This window comes from Pseudomyrmex gracilis, unplaced genomic scaffold, assembly GCF_002006095.1.
Source record: "Pseudomyrmex gracilis isolate BER0280 unplaced genomic scaffold, ASM200609v1 scaffold_65, whole genome shotgun sequence".
In the NCBI taxonomy this organism is placed as follows: Eukaryota; Metazoa; Arthropoda; class Insecta; order Hymenoptera; family Formicidae; genus Pseudomyrmex; species Pseudomyrmex gracilis.
In genome coordinates, this window is record NW_018020649.1 from 225,038 (window position 1) to 250,115 (window position 25,078).

At 45.5% G+C, this 25,078-nt stretch overlaps 1 protein-coding gene across 2 annotated transcripts in view; it reads left to right on the forward strand.

The window, feature by feature from the left end:
• The first annotated feature begins 52 nt into the window (after positions 1-52).
• Positions 53-25,078, forward strand: part of LOC109854446 (titin-like) — a 42,357-nt gene continuing 17,331 nt past the window's right edge. For both annotated transcript variants that reach the window (XM_020427534.1, XM_020427535.1), the window contains exons 1-2: positions 53-374; positions 21,282-21,394. In XM_020427534.1, the coding sequence (XP_020283123.1) occupies positions 21,304-21,394 (91 nt within the window). In that variant the 5' untranslated portion in view covers positions 53-374; positions 21,282-21,303. The remainder of the gene's footprint in view (positions 375-21,281; positions 21,395-25,078) is intronic.

Below are 25,078 nucleotides of genomic sequence, written 5' to 3' on the forward strand. Positions count from 1 at the left end.
GGCGGTGGCGGCGGCGCGGCTGCCAAGGTATTTAAGGTACCGTGAACCGGCGGCGCACGAGTAGTTCACTTCTGTTCGGTGTGGTGTTGCGGTGATTTTGAGGGGCCAGCTAAAGAGAGCAAGAGAGAAAGAGAGTAAAAGCTCTACGCTCGCACACGCTCGTCCGAGGGTGCGAAAGAAGAGCTCGTGTTCCCTTCGAAAGACGATCGTCGCATCGCGGCTCCGGAACACGAGCGCGTAATAAAACGACAAAAAATTCGCGTCTGATTTCGGTTGGAAATAACAAAATAAATTGTCGATCGTGCACCGAGAGGGGACCACGTCGCCGCATCGAGCCGTCAGGGTCGTCCGTCGTCGACGACCGTGCTGGATAGGTAAGTGATCGTGATGAGTATTTAGTGCCGGTTCACTCTTCAACCGGTTGCTGAGGGGTGGACAAAGTGACAAGAGGGTTGATCGCACCTCTCTCAGAGACACCTGAGTGATCAAGAGATCAGTGATTCGGTTGCACGCGGCTGTGATGCGCCACGATTTTCTGATCATCATCGTTGTTGTCGTCGTCGTTGTCGTCGTCGTCGTCGTCGTCGTCGTCGTCGTCGTCGTCGTCGTCGTCGTCATCGTCGTCGTCGTCGTCGTCGTCGTTGTCGTCTCGTAGTCGTCGTGAATTTTATGGACTGTGATGATGTGCACCATCAAAGAAACAACGCCGATCCTAAAGTGATCCGGAGAGATGTGAAGGGATAACTTAGAAATTCATATATACGGCAAATCGGATATATTCCGCTCGTTTTCGTAGTTTTGAGAGAGAAGTAATAGTGAAGTATAACTTTTCTGCACGCAGAAGATTTCCACACTCTGTGTCGTTGGATGATAATATCTCATTTATCACGTGCGCTTTATTTACTTAAAAAAAAAACACGTAGAACATTTTAAGAGAAATTAGATAACATATTAGATAATATATTTCTTTAGTAAAACAAATGCACTTTACCTGTTTGAAATGTTTGATATTTTTTACTTCTTTGTTGTATAATTAAACTGATATTAAATCGTTCGATTGAACTGGCTAGTTCAGATTTCTCGATAAATTAAAGACAAATTATAGGAGGCAATGAGAGAACGATGGGCACAGAAATCATTTTTTTGTTTCTATAATTTGCGCAAAAAATGAACCGAGTCAAAGAGTACCGGTGGTGGCTAAATAAATTCAAGGCGGCATGTAATAAGTATGCGTGTCAACTTGCAGCACTTGTGAAAGATAGTCAGACGTGTACGAACACCTCGTACAATTAAGAAACAGTGTCTGAATACCGAGCCAAACATTGTCGATGCGTGAATACCAAGGAGGGGTCTGCGTTCCAATTCGCAGGATCTTGATTATTCGCGAATATATCCGAAAGGTTGTAGCATTCGCGTCACACGAGAGAGCAAAATCACGCGTTTCAGACATTATTATTTATTTCGTTAAGAGTATTTTAAAGATGATTGCGATTTTTGCATAAAAATAAAAATCATAAAAATCTCTAAAAAAAACTGCGTGAAATAAATCCGAGAAGTTGCGGAGACGAAGTCTGTCGGAAACGAGCAAACGCAATTTCTTGTCGCGCATCATCGCGCGAGAAAAAGATCGGCAACCGAGAAATTATATTGATATTTGAAAAGACAGTTACATATATTCGGAAAGAATTTAAAACAGACCGCGCGCGCGGTCCCACATAATGAGTCATAAGAAATACCGAAGATCGAATAATAGAACCGCAGGCTCGTTGCGACACACATGGTAGAGACGGAAAATGTAAACCAGAGGAATCTATGGGGGCCTCTTTTGTAACTATCGTGGTGAACTAGCGTTTCTTCTTTCCAACATGATGACAGAAAGAAAGAGAGACAGAGAGAAAGAGAAAGAAAAAGAAACACGCGCATGAACGGGACATTCCTGCGGCGGATCGAATCCTCTTCTCAATCTCATGGTGGAAAGCCATAGCGGCAACGATGATGACGATCACGGCGACGACGACGACGACGACGACGGCGACGACGACGACGATTTGAAATTTCTGCATGACGCGGCGCCTCGTTCGAGCACGTGCAACCGCTGTTGCTGTTACGTTCGCGGTCGATTGTTGCTATTTTCCTGACTTGGCGCGCCGAGATCTCGTTCGGCGCGCCAAGTAATCTTCTTGCTTCTTGCAAAAAAAAAAAAAGAAAAAAAAGCGGACGCGAATCCGTCACGGTCGACGTGCGTCCGATAGCTCGCCTATCGCGTAACGATCAACGGGCGTGATATATTAAATCGCCTTTCAGCGGAAACGCGAAGTTTCCAATGAACAGTTAACTCCGCATATCGACCCGTAATAACGTTGCGATCCACGCAACGTGTGATGTTGCGTACTTAAATCGCGATAGTTGGTAGAAGAGTACGTACCACATAGCGTATCCGCGCAAATGTCAAAAGAAACGTTTTTCTCACGACTTTATCTCACCGCTTTTATCATTTCCCGATTAAATCGTTGCGCAAGAATTGTGCATCATTTGTAGTAAAGAGAATTGTTACATTTCCTGTTGAGAAAAAAAAAACATGCCTTTTTCAATATAATTAATCTTCAGCTGTAACGTTATCTTTTTATTTCAAGTTTTTCACTAATTTATTAAATAAGTTATAAAAAGTTAAACAACAATGAGCTACACAAGATGAATTTTTCGCAAAAAAACTTGAAACTAGCACACATTTGCAGATAAAATAAAAGTATCCGGTAAACGTATTCAAGTGAGTAATATTCATTATCGAACGTTAATTAGTACGGTCAATTCTTTCTTGCGTGCGCTATGTTTGTGCGCTTATTAGGCAGAATGACGAAAATGAAACGTGGAGTGTAAATAATAAGACTAGACATGCGATAGAAGGAAGGGCAATAACCGAGAAGAGAACATCTGAAGTTTGTTGATCCACGTAGACATTAAAGCCATCCTTAAGCCGCTAGATGATTATTTTGCGATCAAGCACAACCAGCACTGCGACGTCGCGCGCAACTTCTTGGTACGCGACATTCGCTATTTCCTTAATGCATTGGTACTGTTACTCGCATCTTTGCCGCTTTTTTATTCGGATTCTATTCACTCAGATTTAAACACGCGCATCTCTTCTAGATGCAGTTTTTTTTTTTAAATTGTTTAGTGCTGCTATTTGATTTGCACAATTTTTGACGAGTGCAACATTCGCTAAACAGTTATTGAAATTATCTCTTAGTATAAAAAAATTTTATTTTATATCTTAAATTTGTCCAATTAAAAGCTTGAAAATGTTAAATGGATCCATTTTAAGCCTTTGCTTGACCGAGCATTTGAATCGCGTAGATATGTTCGTGCGAAACGGTAAAAATGAAAATAAAGGCGAAACGGTTTACGTTCGTGGGGCGATGTATTCGTCACGAGCGCACGCTACAATAAGTTTCAAAAGGACGAGGCGCGTGTCGGAGACCGTCGTCGTCGCCGGACTTTGAATGACGACGCTTCACGTGACGCTCTCAAAGCGATCGATCGTCAAGCGTATTGAGCCGATAATCGTATCCCGATATAGAACGTTGTATTCGATAAAAAAGAACGAGAGAAAGAAAGAGAGAGAGAGATGCTGCGCCGGTCTATCGTTTATAAAAGTACGCGTCGCGCGTTTTACAAGCAAAGAGTGCACAAAATCACCGAGTACGTTACATTACATCGACTCGCTCCTACAGCGCGTGAAATGAGCTCGCGGATTCAATCGAACACATCAATTCCTCGGTCACGTAGGACAATACCGTAGAAATCAGACGCTTTTGCTGAATTTAGCGAAGCTTTGGCGAATCGATCGAAATTCTGGGACGTTGACCTGCGCGCTCCTCCGAACGAAAGACGAAATGGGAACGTGCGAAAATATAATCTGGAAATTCGATTTTCAGATCGGAATAATATACTTAACCCGCGTTATCGACAAAGTTTTGGATATTTAAAAGTCGCGCCACTTGAGTGTGATGTAACTATTGTAACTGATAAATTATCCGCGTCTTGTGTGTTATTTCGCGCGACGTGTGTCATACACGGTGCAACTTCAAGCGTCACGTATGAGAGTCGTGCTCTATCGGTTGTTACGCTATCGCGGATATGTAACAGAAATTTCTACCTCCGATGCATTCGATCGTCATTAGATATTATTACGAGAAACAGTCGTCTATTTCTTTTCGACGCTTTATTTATCGACAGTTTTGTTTCTTCGTCTTTTCGAACGGTTTCTCTCTCGTCCGGTTTATCGAAATATCGCGAATGTGTCCGTTTGATCGTGAGCGGATTTTATTCAGCGCGCGTCTGACCGTTCCCCGATATGCGGTTTATGAGTTCTGTCTGGTAACCAGCCGTGTACTCGATAAAAATCGGCTACTCGGTCCCGCAAGATCGGAGGGAATTTCAATGGACGCACGAATCGCGCGCGCGCGCGCGAGCTCCCATGTTACCTTGGAACTCGTCCCACGTATAATGCACGACCGCACGAACCGTTTTCAGATCGCTAATCGACGTACAGGCGCGGTTATATCTCGCCATTTGTCGAATGCTGTTGAAAATTTGTTTTTACGATTTGTGACAAAATAATTAATTAATACGCAATTAATACAAAATAATTAATGCGATAATTTCTACTGCGTGAAGAAATGCGTACAAAGAAAGCACGACACGTACAAAAGCACAGAAATCAAATATGTAACAAATATTGCGCAAAACCCTTTGGGTTTTAAATACATCTCATATCTTTAAACCGTTAAAATATTATTTTGACGAAGTAATTACAGGTATATGAATGCTAGTAAAAGCAGAAACTGTTATTTTTGAGATTACACAGTTGAAATGGATTAGGCGATCAACAAGATATAGTTTAAGGCCCTGTTCCGACCTAAGCGAAAATAAAGATAATTTTGTTTGCTTTGTGGTTTAGTGAACCTGCATCGTTGACCTAGATCCGCTAATAATGCAGGAATACCTGCCAGCCCCGTTGTGTGTGTGTGTGTGTGTGTGTATGTCGTCGGAATTGTCATCGGCAACCGGTCGGTGACCTGTCTGTCTCTCTCCTTTGCGAGACGCACACTCCTCCGTTCTTTCTTTCGCGGCCGTATCCTTTCTCCCTCTGAATCAACATACAAAAAGAAAAAACGGGACGGAATCGCGGCTACGTGTGCACGCGACGTCCTATCCGCCAAATAATTCGAAACATCCGTGTCGACCCAGTAGCGATAAATTATGGGCGACGACATAGCGCGAATAGACATAGCGCGCTATGGGTATTCCGCTACCGAGCATACTAACGAATGCTACATCTAACCGTGAGATATCGGCCGAGATACACCACGTGGATCGTCGTGGTGTATAGGAGGCCTGCCGGGCGAGCAGGTTGTCGCCGATGTGTGCTCTCGCCCGTATCACACGCGCGATTACTCTCTCACGAACGTGCTTGGGCGAGAGGAGAAGCAGTCTAACTCGATCTGCCCGATCGAGAATTAATCTCCATTGGTAATCGGGTTCAATTCTTGTACGGTATAACGGTAAATTTTCCGTCTCTCCCGGCGACGCTCACCGACAGTCATCGCGCTCCTCTTCGTTACCGTCGTGCGCTCAAGTAATTAGCTCGGTTTAATTCGCCGTGTGGCACGATCGTGTGTTATCGCGACGTTACGGTGTGGTTAGGGCGCGTCCGTGGACCACGTAGTTACCTCGGCGTCTGAAAGAAACAGGGAAAACACCGTCGTCGTTCGTGCCGAACCGGTGAAAAAAAAAAATAGAGCGTGACGCACGGGAAATCCCACTAGCGCCTAAACGCTCGCTCTCGCGATGGTCCTCGCCTACCCGCAACTTCCTACGATTGTTGTTCGGGATATATTCGCACGATTATCCTATTGAGAGAAACCTGATCGAAAACTGACTTCGCGCAGGGAAGCTAAATGAAAAATGATGTAACGCGCGCTCGGTCACGTTCTGTTTTCCTTCGTAACGACTTGTTCGCGTAGATGGAAAAACGCAGAAAAACGTTTTCGCGCTAACGGGCTCCGCAAACGCGAACGAATAATCGAACGTTTATATTTATTCTCTCGTGAAAAGCAGCTGTCGCTTAACGAGCGCAATCATTAATCGTCCGTCCGTGGTGTACATAGGCGAAAGTCGCTCGGCCGTGAAGAATGAACTTTGGAAGTCACGGCTTCGGTATATCCTTGCTCTATCTGTTCCATTGCGCGCGATGATCGTCGCCGTGCGCGCGCGCGCGCGCGCGTGACGACCATTTTCGAGATTAATAACGTCAAAACCGTCTTCTTCTTTCTCTCGCCGCGAGTGGAATCACCGCGCCGCCGGTTTCTTCGGCCGGTTTCGCCAACTCCTCCACAATGTTGAGAAAAAAAAAAAAAAAGAACGCGGAGAAGAAAAAGAGCTGGGAGGGAAAAAAAGGGAGCAAAAAGCGCGCTAGAAGCGCGCGGGAAGGTCAGGGGAGGAAGCAGCGGGAGGAAACATCGGTCTAGTGGAACACGGCCTTACCTTGATGAAGACCATTTACGGAGCCTTGTAATAAGATAGTAACAGACTGCGGCTCCTCCTCGGTCGTTCCATCTCGAACATATGAAGAATAGCAGCGCGCACCTTCTTCTCTCTCGTTTGTTTCTTTTCGTTTTCTTTTCTTCCGTCGCGCTCCCGCCGCGCCAAGCCGCGAGCTCGATCTTTCTCTTTCTCTCTTTTTCTCTCTCTCCCTCTCTCTCTTTCTCTCTTGCGCGCGCGTTTTGTTCTATTTCGTTTCGTTTCGCTACGTTTTCTAGACTTTCCTCGATAGATTGCGTTCAGCTGACAGCAGTGCCGATTGGCGCTCGATTTTTCGCGGCGTGTCTGCTCGAAAGAATCGAATATATGTAATTGAGAGATCCGCAGGAAAAGCTCTTCCGGTTCTTGTTGAAGACGAAGAAAGACACGACGAAGCCTCGGCTACAGAGAGTGTGTTAAACCGCATTGCTCCGATCCAAATGCTACTGTAGAGATATAAACGTAATTGGTTTGTTTTCAATCTCGAACATGCACTTACTGAGAAAGATAGAGAGAGGAAGAGAGAGAGAGGGAGAGAGAGGGAGAGAGAAATCGTAGGTATATCTTACAGCAATGATCCCTTATCGTAATTGAGGATCATCATTGAGAATGTGTACCTAGTGATTGCTCGACATAGAGACAGTAGAATGATCCGTCCTATCTTTTGAGATACATTAGCAATCGTCATTCGAATCTCCTTACCCTTGAGCAGGTCATTAACGAGCTGAATCGTGAACCGCACTTAGCTGCGAGCATTTCGATGTTACACGGCATGAGACTTTTTATTTGAAAAAAAAAAAAAAAAAAACGATCACGTTGCTGCATCTGAAGCGACGATACACCGCGAGCAGCGGTGGTTTGTATCGCAGCGAACGCTGCAGTTGATACCGTAGTAAACGGTATGATGATGCAGTTAGCGGTGATGGCGCGGCAAAATACACATATATCTCAGGAAACAAAAGAACACGTGGATTTTATTTCTTCATTATATTGACGGTAGCGAGACGGTAGCGTCGTTCTCTCGCATAGAGCCGAGAAACGGTGATAAAATAGTTTGTCACGAAGCGTTTCGTGATACTTTGCGCCGCGACTTAACGACGTGCCCGTTTTGTGGGTGTCCCCCGGCGGCGATTATCATCATTCCAAGACTTGACAGCGTACGAGCGTCGTCGACAGGATTTGTCGTCCCGCGAGACCGCCTGAACCGGCGGGCAGAAGTCAACGGAGATCGTATCTCGCGTCTACACCGGGTAAGACAACTCCACTGCTCTGCTGACTGCTCTTCGTGGTTCGCGCGGCCTCGCATCCGGCTCGGCATCGTTACATTATTTCCCGTGCGCCTTGTCCCGCGGACAAGATGATCTTTAGTGCTATACAGTCGGGTGCACTCTAGCATCTATTTATATGGGGGAAGGAGAAAAGGAGAGGATTCTTCTCTCATTCTCTCTCCATATCGTTGAATAGCTTGACCACGAGTTGAACATAGTCGTTATGCTCTTTCATCGATACTTTGATATTTAAAACGCCGTACGAGTCTGCAAACAAGACTCGCAAAACTCATTTTATTCTTCTAAAAGTTTGTCATTAAATTGCAACAAGATCTTCCGTTGCGTGACCGCAACACAGCGCGTGTTTTAACAAAGTTAATAAAACTCGCGACATGTTTCTCGTTTACTTTCGCACACACTCTCGCGAGCGCTTCCTAGAAGTTGAGAATCTTCCGAGCGATCGTCCCGCATTTCCTTGTACTGGTTTCCTAGTCGGGACGTTGTGTCGCGTCGATCTGGAAACCTCGTATAAGAAAACGACCCTATCGTGACTCGCTAAGGCCATCGAGCGTGTTACTTCGTTGAGGCCCGGAGAGGCACAGGTGCGCGTGTCTTCTCTCTTGGCGGGGAACGGAATCACCGTTTCTTCAAACTCGCCCGCTGTCCTCGTGCCCATCATTAAGGTTTCTTCCACCTCGGCGTTACGTGGAAATTTGCTCGCTGAAAAGGTTAGGCTTTTTTCTGTGAGATTTTTCGAATCACTCAGTGTAGGAAATTTCTCTCTTTCTTTCTCTCTTTGACTCTCGTCAGATCGCTTTCGCCAAGCAAGTTCACTTCGTCAATTTTCAACAACTTCGCAACTAGAACAAGTAAAGAAACACGTTTGCCAACGCAGAATGTTTCCAGTTATGCGTGCGGTTGAAATCGAAAAAAAAAAAAAAAAAAAAAAAACTTTCCCATGGCACATGTTTATCCAACGTCGATTCTCCGCTAAGTGGCATGGCACCCCGACTTGTTAAAAGACTCGCTTTTCCGGCTCGTACGTCGCGCGGCGCGCTCCTCGTGTCCGCGCCGCACCCAAAGCAAACTCGGCTGTGTTTCATGGATTCCGTGTAAACGCAAGACAAACAGCCGCCTTGCGCCAGCGATGAACACCAGAACTTGGAGAGTTTCCCGATGTTTACACAAGCACATCCGAGGGATGAAGGAAAGACTTCTGCTCCCACGCGCGACGACTCTCTCTCTCGCGTCGTTGTCGTCCGTCGCACGGAGACACGCTGTTATGACTGCCATTATTATTGTAATTACTTCAGGATCCGTACGTGTGTACACGCGATGCGCCGCGTATTTGCATGAGATTCTCCGCTTCTGTTGGGCGTAACCGGAGTAGCTGAGATAGGCTGTATTTAACGGGTGGTAGCCGAGATAGGCTCTCGCGTATACCTTATAAAAGCCGGCCGCAACAACCGACTCTGCGAATTCCACGCGAAATCTACTCGCGAGATTCACAAATCGTGGAAATAGTAATTACAAGCGCGCACGATGCAGAATGCATTCGGAATTGCGGGACGCACAGCTCCCGCGGAATTTATGTGTTCGCATCTCGCGCGAATCGTCTCGTCACAAACATACGCGAGTTGATAATTGTCACACACGTACAGAAAATACATATTTATGTCACGTCTGCTTATTATATATTTGGCAATTATTTGCCGCATAAATCAACCGGGTACTGTGTATATGTGCGACTGACAATTTCCGCGTTCGATCCGACGCGGCGCGAGCGTGTCGGCAAATATTTGCGGTTACTTACTCGCGGTCGTTCGCGCTTCGTGTTCCCTCCCCGATATTTCTTCTCTCCTCTCGATATACTCCTACTTTACTTCGCCGAGATTCGAGAAGACGCGTTGAGGTATATATCGTCGAGAGTGCCTCGTGAGGTAATTCACTACTATATACACGTGGAATGTCCAATCGACATTCTAAAATCGTCGAAGGCTATTTATACCCGACGACGCGTATACGAACAATCGCGCAAGTTTGTCATTCCGCGCATGCGACGTATAATGTTACGACCCGTACGAACTTCCGGAAAAAAATTCGCTTAGATACAACGTGAAATATTTATACATCAGCTATCTCTGTGTGTGTGTGTGTGTGTGTGAGTAAAATGTTATTATAGAATATATTTATAAAAGTAAATTCTCTTCCGTATACGCGCGTTCGATTGCGCGCTCCATGTGTGCCATCCAATCTAGAAGAATGACGACGGCGAATTCCATTGATAGCGGGGCCGGACAACGCGTATTTACATATACATCCTAATACGTCTTATTTCTGTTGTGCGAGACAATTATCATACCATTTTGCTATATACCGCGCGCCTATTTGGAGCAAGAATCCGACGCGATCGACCGCGTCGGACGGACCTGCCACTTGCGTCAGAGCTTCCAATTTGATAGGTGCGAAATGACGCCTAACCACAGAGAAGTGAAAGAGAGAGAAACAGGCCAACGTCACGCGATGAATTGATGGTAGCGATCGGGCGGTTCGGACGATGAAAGCTCGAGCGTAAGGATCAAGTTGATCGGTGGCGCGTTGGAATATCGAAAACGGTGGCGGTATCCGTCTCGGATACGCCAAAGGACGGGGAATGTCGGTACCGCTAGTTTGCATAATAATTAATCACCGGTGTTCCTTATAACGGGCGATTTCCTCCGCTCCTTTGAGATTGTGTGGCTTATACGCAACCAATAATATCGCGCCAATGGTGGATAGCGGCGAACCGGCTCTTAGCGAAAACGCGAACAACGGAGGAAGGAAGAAAGAGAGATTCTAGTCCCGGCGCGGAAATAATCAAGCATTAACCTGTACATCCGTACGCGCGCGCGCGCGCGGCGTTCGATTAGGTCCGGAGGATGATCCCCGTCATTGGCAGTTGATATCGAGAAACGATTAACAGAACGAAAAGATAGCGAACACGCAGAAGCGGAATCACGCTCGTTTTATTCGTCGAGTATTCAAACGTGTTATAGAGTTTTCTCTCTGGAAGGAAAGAAGAATAGGAATCAAGAAGGAGTATCAATTTGCCTCTGTTCGTGCCGCAGGCTCGAAACGTCTGTTATGTTAACACGGCTCATCGAGCCACCACGCCTCGATGTGTACGCTCGGTGGCTGCAGATTTACTCGCAAGCATTGTTCTCTCTCTCTCTCTCTCTCTCTCTCTCTCTCTCTCTCTCTTTCCCTGTCCGACTTTGGAATCAATTTTTCATCACATCCGCAACATAATTTATCATCAGCCGTTTATCGATATCGAAATGCCGTTCGATACAACTGAACGGCAAAATAGAACGGGATTAATTAAATTTCGCTCTGCGCCGGGGGTTACTGTTAACAGGATGCACTTCTTATTCTGCGTCGGCAATATTACTTATGCGTTTGATTAAACGGCCGCGATTATGTTTCCTACGATAATTAAGTGGATACCGTTCGGAATCCCAGATCGAAGATATTGTATTCTCGCGCGTAATTAACCAAAGCGCGTCGTTACATATTTATCGCAGCGACGCCGCGTAAATGTATAACGCGCGTTGATGAGTTCGTCCCGTTGATCCCATCGCGGCAAAAGAAACAAAATAACTGCGATTATAAAGCAAGAGGAGGCCGCGCGTCGAGTGTACGAACAAGCAAAAAATTCTAATCGATATACATCGCGTATAGGAATTTTCGACTGGTCCATTAAATCGCGCGCCTTTCCAGGAATCTATCAACTCATTGATCCCGGCCCGACGGCCATTATCGCGAGAAGCATCATCCTGAATTATATGCAACGCGCACAGAAGAGCATCTTCGGTGAGGGACGTTGCTCGTTGAGAGAAGGGTGCCCGCGTAATTGATGGGCTTTAATGGGCTGAAGATTACAACGTACCGTGTTTTAATTACCGTGATCGTGGCGTGTCTTCCTGTTATTACGCGATCTGATGCGAATCGAGCGATCGAGAGCGCGCCCTAAACTTTATGATTACTCGAGACGCGGTCTTCCTGCCAATAAATGTGACGACGACACCATTCAGCCGCCGCCGCCGCCGCCGCCGCGATCTTCGATTAACGATTACTCTCCGCGGTAATAATTTATCGCATCAGCTCACGGCGTCGACTTCTTACGCAGCAATCTGTGGTTAACGTACTCCTAATTACCTCGCGAGAACGAGAGGGATCTCAGAACTGGGAGGATATCAGATTAATAATTCATATCCTCAAGACAATTTATATATTTATTCTCGTACCGGGGTTTATATTCATATGTGCGTTACATACATTAGCAAGAAGCGAAGTTTCTTTTCCCGATTCTAATATAGTTTGTACTTGCAAACGGATGTGTGTATATGCATATATTCATTGAAGCGGTTTTTAATAGATATTTAGGAAAATATAAATGAGGGAAATAAACGCGCGCAAAGTGCAACGGACTTCGATAATATCTCAAGCGCCGCGTAACTACCTTCGCGGAAACAACATTTAGCAACGGAGCAGCACACACGTGTAACGCGAAAACGCGGCGCAAGAATGGGCCGCTACGCGCCGGACAAAACAGCCACTTATGGATTATCCGTGAAGAAGTCGTTGCATTCCCGTCGAGGCCTTCCTCGTGTTTACACGAGCGTGGCATTTCTCGCTGGAAACTCGCCGCGCGCTCGCTCCTCCAAGTTTGCTCTCGAAGAGAGCCCACGTTTGTGTGAGCGAATTGCGCAAACGAACACAGCACACAGGAAACGACTATCAATGTGAAAAAAGGAAGCAGCAGTGTCGTAAAATTATTCGTCAACGGAATGAGGCAAGAAAAGGCGGAATGGTATAACTCTATCATTTTAATATCAGCAATATACTCTTTCCTCCTTTCCCAGTTTCTTCGCCGAGGAAAAGGAGGAGCAGAAAGATTGCATTAAAACCGAATCACACGGAGAAATGAAAGCGGAAATACTTGAAACGGAAAGTCTCGAAACGAGAGTTTAAATACCGCAGAAAGGGAAGATAAAATAAAAGGAAAACGGAAGCTGTGTGTATATATGTGCTTAGCCTCGCGTAAATTTTTGCAAAATAAAGGGAAAACGAAGCACCGTGTAAGTACGTAAGTTTCGTAGGAACTAAGAAGCTCGGAAGCATGACGGGCGAGCGAGGAAGATGAGATTACACCTTCATTAGTTTTTTTTTTTTCTCGATGTACGTCGGAGATATATACGTAGACACAGAGAGAAAGAGTGAGAGAGAGAGAGAGAGAGAGAGCCCACTGGACGAACGCAAGGAAATGCAAGTAACTTGCAGTCGAGTTATATGCGCGGTAATAATGTCTAGTTAATTGCATAGTGGCGAGAGCTCACGGCGTGCGTTGCGCTGGCGAGTAAATATAAAACTATGCAATATTCCGAGGCGCTTGAAAGAGAGCATGTTTAGAGCTCGTCTACTCGGGGCAGGCGATGCGTTTCAATTGCATATATTTAACATGCTTTACTAAGATCAGCCATTATTGCTTTTTACAATCGAGCGAAATATATTCAGCTTTGCTATAAATAATGCGCAATTTGCCATTTGTTTTATTATCCGAGCTGAGATTGTGTAATTAATACAAATTAGCTCGTGTAACTGTTTTTAAAAACCGTGGAGATAACGTTTGAGAGATGTGATCAAAATATTATATGATTCCCTCGGAGCGCTATAGATGTGCTTGTACTCGCTGCGTGTTTGAACGAAATAAAGAGGCGAACAAACTATGAGAGAAAAAAAAATCCTGAGGAAGATACGTATCTCGCGATGAGAAAATGCATCTTTCTGTGGGATATTACGATATCGATGGAACGGGCGTATCTTGTGGTAATGCGCGTTATTACGTGCTGCTGTGAGCGAGTCAGCGATCGACGAGGAACGATCGATCGATCGACAACAAGAGGACGTTTCAATCGCGCGACCAATAGATGCGGTTAGAAGGTACAGATCCTGTACCATTTCTGGATCTTCTCACGGTTGAACGGTTGACAGCGTTGAAAAGCGAGAGATAAAAGCGTGTAAAAGTTCGTATAAAATTCTATGAAAATCGATTAGCCTACATATCGTATTTTCGACCAGCGCAAAGGTGTTTGAACCCTCTCACATCGGGTCATTGTTCTTTCTTTTTTTTTTAAATATTATATTGAAGAGTGACTTCAGAGAGTGATATACTTGTAAACATCTTCTGCGCAAATAGTTTTTTTTAGCGTCTCGGATCAAATCGAATCGATAAATATTTGCGCAACGCTTTCTCGTATTCGCGAAAATCGGCATTGGTGAGGCGCGAAGATCGCGTGAGATTCGCGAAGCAGCAGCATCGTTAAAACGCGATCTGCCGCAACGCGAACGGGGCCCTAATATGGGCGAGGGTTGAACGCCGTCGGTCCAACGGGGGAACACGGGGAGTCCGGGTGGTTTATTCTGCGCGGCGCGTAATTCTAGCTCAGGTGAGTCTATAAATAGAGACCGCGTACGTGTTGCTGACCTGTTGCTCGAGAGCACCCTCGTGTGAACGCCGAGGCCCTGAGTAATCGAACCCCGTTGTTCCGAGAGGAGTACCTTCTCTGCTGCCGCCTCACGTTCCGACGTTCGTGCCCAAAAGCACTCGCTATACGCCGAGCCGCGCGCGCGCGCACGCCTGGGAGAGAGGTCATTAGGCGTAATGAATACCCGATAGTCCCTTAACTCGCAATATAATCGCCTCGGGAACTCCAAACACAACCACGTCGGCTGTTTCCGATACTCGCGGTGCGCCTTGCGCCGAACATTCCCGCGTTAATGATCGCCTCGCTGCGAATTTCAACGACGACCACTGTGCGCGATCACACAAGGGACACGTGACCTCGAGGTGACCTTAGATGCGGCCGACCAAAATCACGCGCGTGCTCATAACAGGTGTAACTTATACAAGACACGAATCGTCAGAGTCTATTTCTCCGCCACGTCACGATTTCTCGCGGGGAGAGATTAATTCGAACGGCAGAAACAAGTTCACAGTTTGAAAAACGAGAGATTACGCATCGATGATTGCGTAAGAAGATCCTCGCCGTCAATCAGCCTCTTTCAAGCCGCAGACTTTCAAGTGCACTTCTGCACTTTGGGACTTTTCAGTTTATCTGACACGCGGAAGTCACCTTTGTGCGCGGGGGACACGAGAGTTCCTTCGCCAAACTCGACGTGTGCGACTGTATGTGCGGTGACGCGGCGCACACGGTAAAAGAGAAAGAGATAAGAACAAGAGAGGGAGAGGAAAAATAAGGAAGTGAACGACGTTCTCCGCTAATTGTCGTAATTAACCGTGGAAGAGTTCTCAGGGTCGGGAACAGAGGTTGGAAGCAATGCGATGCGCATATAGTGGCGATAGTCATGAAATTCTATTGCTCGTTTTACGATCTGCATGAAATGATTCGCTATCAAACGCGCGTACGCGCTCCCTGTCACGCGCGCCAACTCTTCGATCCCGTGATCCCTTTGATCCCGTTTGCATTCGTAAGCTGAAAACGTGCGCCACGTTTGCGGACCACTCGTTCGCTTCGCGCCGTGCGTTCTCCTCGCTCGTTTGTCGAGATTCGCCGCAACAGATAGCACGCGAATTCGTCCTGCGCGATCCTTCCTGCAACTTCTTCTTCCGCGCCGGCATTCAAAGCGCCTTTCCTATTAACGGAACTGAAATTACGACTGTTGCACCGTGTCCCGCTAAGGACCAGAGATCATCGTACAGTACCGGCAACAAAGTAGAGAGATCGTGTCTCTCACGATTTTCTTTGTACGCGGCTATGTAATTTTATACTCGCTCAAGGATTCCTTCGTTTATTCTCTTGGCTCTCGTCGATTTTATCGATAGTTACCTGCCTTCCGCATTAATCAAACTTTATTTCTACATCTTAAAAGGTATTTGATTTTAAGACCCTCGTAAAAATACACCAGTTTCGAATATATTTCTTCTCCGCGTCGTAATTCTTCTTCCGATAAAAATTTGTCCGTCAATTCGGTTCGTCAAACAAACACGTAACGAAATTCTAAAAATTTGCCGAGTACGAAATGGTTCTTCATTGATTTGAGAACTGCAGATGAATGCGATGTGTATATACGATGTGCGCGTTATATTCCCGCAACTCCTTCTCTCCGGGACACGACGGAGGCATTATTAATGCACGCTAGACCGACATACTGTTATGCCAATAAAGCGCTCGAGATGAACCAGTACTCGCGCGCTGTCAATTATCGGGTTTTTAGTCGTCGAAACTCTCGTAGTCCTCAAAGAAGATGAAGCAGCACGTCGGCGGCTCGAGCATCGGATATCCCTTTTACGAGAGGCGGACAGGTCCGTTATTCATTCCCCGACTACGTACGATACCTAACGTATACACGAACCATCCGTGCCGGAAGTACGCGCTTTCAGTCGCCGGGCATTTGTTGTCATAAATTGTTAACCGCGTCATTACTCGCACGGGACATCGTAAATAAAACAATATTGCGGTTGTACAAATCAATTTCAGGATTTTAAACTGGGCGTTCAAGACCGACTCAGGCGGTATAATGATTGTAAAGGAAGAATCTGTCTCTCTCTCTCTCTCTCTCTCTCCCCGCGAGATTAAGCAGCTCATTCGCGAGGGATATACTTCGTTACGCCCCTATAAATTGATATGTCCGCGTCGCGCGATCGCGCAATCAGTTCCCGCTTCTTTAACTACGCGCGCGCACGCACGCTCACACGCGTGTGTGCAACAAACCGGCGGTTATCGAACCGCATAGATTTGCATAACGCGCTACGCGCGAGAGAGACGCGCGATCAAATTAGCTGCACGTGCCGATGACGACGAGCGCGCTAAAATATACCATTCACAATCGTTCTCTATGCAGATATCCCGAGTTGCCGGGAGAGATGATACGGTGGCCGGTGCGATGATGCATCTCGTCGCGCGCGCGGAAAGTCGGTCGATTCCTATAGACCAGTTCCAATCTGATTAACGTCGAACGCGAACGACCAGCAAAACCGGGACACTGTATCCACGACGCGAACTTCGCCCACGATCTCTTTCGCCGGCCGGTTGTAGTATATAAGGAGTTTGTTCCCAGGTGAAGGTAATCATATTCCGCGTTCCACGGTAATGGTGAACGAATGCAGCCTCCGGGCTGTAACGGAACCTCTGCCACCAGCGTGCACCCCGGCCTCTGTGCCGGACCCGTGGGTGAATCTAGCTTAAGCTGAACCTTTGAGTACCCTCACCAAGTCAAACTCCTATGTTGCCGCAATTATCGCACGACCGGCTGTTATCTCGGCAAGCAATGGGTCTTTTCCCTCTTTTTCTCTCTTGCTCTACGATCGTTATCGTTACCATCTTGTTTCAAGCGCGGACAAGGCGGACTAGCCTCTGAACTTGACCTGACTCCGTGACGCTCTCTCTCTCGTTCTCTCTCTCTCTCTCTCTATCTATCTATCTCTGTCTCTTTCTCTCCCTGTAATGCAAAAAGTGCAACGCGAATACTAATAACAATTAATTTGCTGCTATCCACAATTCAATGAACAGTTCATCGGTAAACCGCACGCGAATAAAAGGGATCCCGTTGCGGTTGCAGGAGCTCGATAGCGATCGTTACTGTTATTAACCGGCAGAGATGGTTGCCTCAACGTAAACGAGTCGTAACGTAGTACGCGGCTCGCACGTTAATCACTCGCGGGATAATCACGACGTATTAATTAGTGGATTAATTAGAGCAGAGGCGTTCGTCTTACTTTATAGCGTGACGTGAACGCGTTTACCGCACCGATCGCTCTCATTGTTGTTACCGCCGTCAGGCATTACGCGCCTTACTCTGAAAGTCCGTCCGACGTTAATTCGTCGCGAGCACGAAAGTAAAATCAGACTTTTTTTCACTTTTTTAATCATACGTTTGTATTCAAGGAAAAACAGAGAAAATTGTGTGTAAACGTGTTGTTGCATAAGATACTTGTTCCGTACATAAAAAAAAAAAAAAAACAAACCTTTAATGGGTTTTTAAACGAATGTAAAACTATCGGCACGAATAATATCTCACATATATGATTATCGTATAGAGTATAATTGGCAATTCGAGGAGAGAAGTGGATCCCGTTAGAAGCGTGTATTCGAGTTAAGAAGATCCGGAGAGTCGGCGGTTTCTATCACGTTTACATGTGTAGCAGCACTTACGATCGCGCGCGTGCTGCAACCGGAAGATGTCATCGCCGGCAATTACGGTCGGATCGAACGCAAATTTATCGGCGACAAAACATGCACAGACCGGACGCGACGCAACCGGCGGCCAACGATGCACTTGGATGCGCGCGTTGCACTTTATAAACGCGCGCACTCGAAGACACGGTGCCTTCCGTCGCGGCGCGGTCGTACCGAGAGCGCAAGTGGAATTAGTCTCGGTTCGACGGGCGCGCCTACTGCCGCTGCTCGATCTCAAACAACATGGAAAGTAATGCACCTTGCAACGAATCGGGGCGAATCGACGAGAATGTCGATCGTGTCGTGAGGGAGAGAGGGAGGAGAATACGAGGGAAAGAGAATAAGAACGGAGTTCGTGCGAAATGAAGCCCGGGTTATAACCGGGGCCGATTTTCATTCACGACGTGTCACCTCACGGGTGTGTCGTTTCTGGGTTGCAAACCTCGTTGCGCGTGTTACACACGCAACGAACGTGATATGAGAGCGATGCGAATTTTGACAGAATCAACATTTTGGAAATAGAAAACGAATAAATGTGTGTGTGTGTGTGTGTGTGTGTGTGCGAAGATATAAAATACGAAGAATAAAATACACTCATGAGCTCGAGTTTTAAATTTTCGAATGTTTGAAGTAAAATAGACGATTTTTTATTTTTTTATTTTTACAAGAGTTGTTGTGTGAAGAAATACCTGCAGATATTATCGCGAATAAAAAAATTTACGGCACTTCGATGTGTGCGTTTCACTCGAGAAGTTCGCGGAAGGAATCCGCAAGCGAGTGCCTTAAAGCATTTTCCACAGTACTCAAGCGATCCGATCCTTGAACTGAAGGTGTAAAGGTGCGCGTATTGGCGGTATGCATGCTCATACCCATTCACCGAATTCCCCTGTTCAATGGGCCGTACCGTGAATACGCAATGACGTAAGGGTCCCCGTTGGTTCGCCGGTTAAGCTCGGCGCACTGCGGAGCTCACGTATGGTACGCGAGTTGGCGCGTTTTGTGTCGCGCAGAAATATCTCGCGGATTTATCCATTGGTGCGAGATTCATTACGATCGGTCGGGATGTAATTTACTGTGCGACTAGTATGAAACGGACGTTAACGAGCGAGCGCGAGTTTAGGTGTCGCCGCTCTCGCATTTGCTTCTTTTTCTTCTTCTTCTTCTTCTTCTTCTTCTTCTTCGTCTTCTTCTTCTTTTCTTCCTCTTCCTCCACCTTCTCTGGACTACAATGAGCTGCCGGTAGATGTTGCCGAGGGAAGAGTGGCAGAGAGGAGGAATATACGTAGAGGAAAAGATGAAGTCGACAGGTAGAAGAGAAACTACCTACGCGCGCGCGCTTCTCTTTTATCTCGGTATTGCTTTGTATTAGGCCGCTGTCGCGCGGCTGGTATGCGCCGCCGGCTTCGCCAAAGTCCTCCTTTTCTTCCTGCACGGTAAAGAAAATTCTTCTTATTTCCCCACCTTCTCCTTTATCACGCTTTAACCCAGCTAAGTCAGCTCCCCAAACATAAGTAATTTATTTCGGTTAAGAATCGCAGATCAAACTATCGCGGACGCGATAATTGCTTTTCTTTCTTTTCAAGCGAGCCAAAATAAAGAAACGCGTCACACAATATTCAACTTTTGTGACGCTTGTTCGAAAATTAAACTCTTATTGCAAACAAGACAAAAAAAATGAGGTCTGATAACAATGATGGGCAAATCTGAGAGCTAATATAAAAACTCCAAAACTTCTTTCAAAAATAATTGTGAATATAGCTCAGTAAATTAAAACAATTTATAGATACCACCTTGAACTTAAGGCTCATATAGTTTTATTTTTTTATTCCTTCAAAAACTTGGAAAAGTCAAAATTTTATTTACAAAATAGAACAAATGAATTTCCATCTTAATTTGAACAGAGAATATTTTCTTCGTTGAAATGAAACGTCGTTCACTTTTTGTTACGTAAAACTTTCGTAAAACTTTTTTACACACTACGTAAAACTTTCTTACACACTTCATTTGCATTTTTGTGGTTCTTAAAATGAGTTTTTTTTTTTTATTATTCGGAAATTCTGTTCTTTCTCTTGCGCTTTTTCCTGCGCTTCTTCTACCTCATAAGACGAGACTCAAACCATCGCATCGGCACGAGGAGTAGATTGAGCTCTCAGCGTGCTCGTGCAAATGTACTCATTCCCACGCGCCTACGCCTCTCATAGCCGGTTTCATGCTTTAGGTAGACAAATCGCATGTAGGTATAATATCTCGCCGTGAACGTGTCAGATGTTTCTTCGCATTGCAAATTTCGCACCTTGACTTTGACATTATGACTGATACGTACTTTAACGTCAATTACGCGCGTCTAGTTAGAATTTAAATAAGTAACTTATTAAATTGGTTTTTTTTTCTACGCGTTATGTGACACGTATATTTATTACGTATATCGTAACACACATTTGGAGAATTTTGTTAAGACATATTAATTTTATCCACGAACGTGCGCTAGATTGATGTGTGTGTGCGACAGCGATTGGCCGGTCAAAGTGCGAAGGTAGGTTTGGCACGATTCCAAACACGACCACTGGTGCTCGTCCAGTTGTCAGATCAGGGCGACAGTTACGTGGTAGAATGCCACGTGACGAGATAGATATCCCGTCTTTAAATCGCGCCACGATGGAATAGATAAGCATACAATGGCTCGTTATAACTCTCACGCGTATGCAGGTAACGTAAAAAACTTCGCAAAGCTGTCTGACTACGTTTAAACTTCCGAGCTGAGTAAATCGAGACGATTGCATTTGCGACTTTGATATAAGATGAACACGGGCGCCATCCATGTTTACATCGCGAGATGTCTTAATAGTAACATTTACTACAGTGTTCGTAACAATTTATTCATCGAGTATAAGTTTGATTAAGTGAAACAGATATTATTATTTATATTATTTGTAAATATTTTATTATATTGAAATAAGAAAATTAGAGTTAAAAATACAATTTGTGTGTGACTTTTTTAACTCTTTTTATATCTTTAAAATAATTATTTAAATAAATTAATGATAAAAACAAATTAATTCGGAATTAATTCGTACTTTCTGATAAATTTGTAAATTCTGATGTAATTGCGCGTGTACAAGCTGCGCAAAAGACCGGAGTTTACATTTGCACGGTTAATACGAGCTAACTAAAGCATCATTTACGTGTGTTGCAGGGTACGGAAGAAGAGTGCCGACATGTCGGCGTTGAACGCTGCGCTTTGTAGACGCGGGATAATCCTCTGGCTGGCCGCCGTCCTACTGCTGGCGTCACGATCCACGCATTCTGGTGAGTTTTTGCAGAAATACCTCGGTGCGCTTCTATCTCCCTTTCTTTCGTCTGGCTTCAACGCCTCGGACACGCTTGAGCCGGCGTACAAAACGTGAGTCATTTATTTGATAGAGAGACCGTGAACGCGCGGGACTCCCACGAGGAAATAGGAGGTAGACACGGACAACAAGAAATATTTTCGCCCGGAGAGAGGCGATCGGATTATTTCTGCCTTCGTGCAGCTCTCGCGAAAAACAAGATTGTCATAAATGCGGCAAAATACGCTCGATTTGCGCAAAAATGATTTTGTTTACATCGGTGGTGTATTTTTATTATTTTCTTTTATTTTTTCTTTTTTTTATCTCCGCGCGCGAAGACACAAGAAACTCGAATGCGGGATCGACGAGACGGAGACCAACGAGAGTAAAAGTAATCGTCTCTCAACGAAAGAGACGAAAAACCTCTTCTCGTGACCTAAGTACATTTTTCAATATTTATGACAGAATCGAATTTCTCGAAGAGGCAGAAAAATTGAGATTTCATTAGAGCACGTCTATTCGTGGAACAGAATTAAGCGCTGCGCGTCATTTTTCGAGATTACGAAGAAGAGACGCGATAGAGAAAGGGCCGAAATTGAGCTTAAATGTGTTGCACGCGCGTGGCATGAGAGCTGAAATTAATTTCTGTTAAACCAGAGTCGAGACGAAACGAACACTTCCGCGATCGTCTTTCTTGTACCGTCTGGTGTGACTAACGCAGACTCGGTCGGCCAATGTTTGAATGAGCGAGCCACGTTCTGTCAGGACGTCGAACCTATCCGCGTGTCTCCCTTCCTCTCCGGCCCGACGGGGAGAGCATTACCTCATAATGCTCACCTCTGGCACCGGTCGTGTCGGGACCCAAGGTGCTTTCCCATGGACCTGGCACACCATATTCGTTCTTCGACTACTCTCGGGTCGCCTGCGAGCGATCGGTCGCCTCCTTCCTGAGCCTTATTCCACGAAGTATCGCGTGAGCTTCTTCCCTTTACGTCGAGCAGGTTTCGAGCGAGATACGCCTGGGCTTGCGAGCTGAGTCCCGCTACCGATAGCAGAACGATGAGATGATTCTGTCGAATCGCGAACCCGAAATTGTCGTCGCGTGACATGAATTATTTCAACTGGAGAAAAAATTGCGACAGAAACTGCACGACGAAGAAATCGATCGCAGATTCGCTTCGAGAATCGATCGGGAAAAGCGAAGATTTGTCGTTCTCGTAATTTGTTATACGAGAAAGTAATTGTATATCTCACGATAGAGAGAAGATACAAAGAAGACGAGCCTATTTCGCACACGAAAGGCGCTCACACGACCGATCGATCGATGGATCGATCGATAGAGAAGCGTTCTCGGAAAAGCATGATACTACGAACACGACGACGTGCAAAAACGTTGCATCGTCAATGAAGGCTTATTGAGGATGCGTCAGTTTTGCTTCTCCCCTTCATCAATCGACCGTCGGTGCTTCAGCGAAGAGCAGGTGTGGTTAAACGGACGGGATCGATTGAATTCCGCGACTCACTCGGCCTATCTCCTCTTTCTCCCTCTTTTTTTTTTCTCTTCCCCCGAGAATCACTAGGCGATTCTGTGACTCTCGCGCGCACACGTTCTTTTTGCTCGTCGAGCTTTTCTCGAGCAAAGGCCAGCAAGGACGATCGAGATCGACGCGCTCGATCACTGGCGATCCATCAGACGGCGGACATGTTTTACTGGATTATGTATCTTCCTCGGGACACAGCGGGCATTTGCGAGACCCTCGCATTCAAAGAAAATCAGGAACATCGCCGACTTCGATAGGCAACAGGTTTTCATTCGAAAGAAAAAAGAAAACTTTATATTTATCGTGTTGTGTTACCACGCGCGTAACTTTCTTCTCCGGATCCATCGTTTCGAGATTGTCGAAGTCGCTTGATGTATCAGATTGCATTACGGCAGAAAATTACGAGCGATGTTTGCTTCTTGCGTTTTTCTTGTGTTTACCTTAGACTTGCATGTATTTGCGATCTTGATATCATTATTATGCAATTAGAAATACAGCAATTGGCATAGTATTACGCTACATCAGTAAAATACAACCAAATGTTTTGCTAAGATTCACAACAAATTAATTGGCTGAAATTCGATTTTTTTCGATAAATATATATTTGGTCGGTAAATAAATCTACGTTTAGAATTTATAGTTTCTCTTATATCAACGTCGAGAAAACATGAAAGCTATCTTTTCCGGTAAGCGGAGGAGCCGACTTCGATATTCTACATCATCGGGAACTCTACCTGAGGTCAGCAGAGAGAAAAAAAATCGAAGACACATAGCTGCTCGCGCGTAGCGGTTCCTCTATGGCTGGATTCGCGCATGATATTGTGAGAATTCTGGTTAAACCTGTAAGATCTGAGGAGTAGTCATTCAGCGTATCCCGTGTCGGGATGTCACTGACCGCGTAGCTCACCAATCGCCACTTACGGTCCATGTACGTATTGTTCACCGGAGTCGCACCTGTGACTCTTGGAGACGTTCCATATTTATGCTTAATGCCTGGCTAAGTGTCGTTATCGTCAAGCATCATCTCAAAGTATCTCGCGGCCGTGAGCCTTTTGTCGGAGGAGAATTCACATGGCGCTGCACGCGGCGCGGAAAAATTCTGGATATATGCGACATGGGATCGCGCACAGTTGCGACGCGAACCACACTCTTTATAATTCAGCACAAAATAAACTTTTATCTATATCCGAAGAACATTGTAATTTCGTTCTCTCACAATTTTTTGCGCTTGAATCCAATCGATGTTATCTGCAGTTTCTTCTCTCCCGTCTAAGGCAGACGGTTCAAGATTTGCGAACCCCTCGAGGACGGGTTACCCCCCCCCCCAGACCCTGCTTAAGATGTATGAATTCGTCGCGAGATCTTGCACGGAAGCGTGCTAGGCAAAAGCAATGAGAGTGTTAAGATGCCTCGGCTTATTGCGTTTTTGATAGCGAGAGCAAATAAATTCCGCACCGCCAATTCAAACGAGGAAGAGCTCTTGCGAGCTAAGAGGGTATAGAAAGGATCCGTTGTAACCGGTATGTCGTAAGAGGACTCCACTCCCTCGTCCTCGCGCGCCTATTCTCCTGAAAGCTCTTCCCTCTTTCTCTATCGTCTGTGTACTTCTTCTTGACTACTTACCGAGATGGTGAGGTCAGCGGCGGTCATCCGACGAAGGGTATAACGGAACGCGTGGGTGCAACGTCAGCGTGACACGGATTAAATCCGGTCGTGTTAATCCGTTTCGGAAAATAGGCGCTTCGTTTTCGCAAAGCGTACACCGAAAAAATTATATTCTCGTAAGTAGAAGATTTTATACTTAAAAAATCTTCTTAAAGATTTTAGATGATATTCTTCTGAAATTAAAAATATATTCTTTATTTAAGAATATATTCTTAATTTAAGAATATAGTCTTTTTCGATAGTGAGATATATATATGTTAATATACAAAGATGTTTTTTCGGGTTTGAACCGCGTTAGTGTCATTTTTATACCGACGTTTCGTGAACATTACAGCTCACTTCATCAGGGTTTGAAGAGCAGCCTGATACAGTATCAGGCTGATACAGTATCAGGCTGATACAGTATCAGGCTGATACAGTATCAGGCTGCTCTTCAAACCCTGATGAAGTGAGCTGTA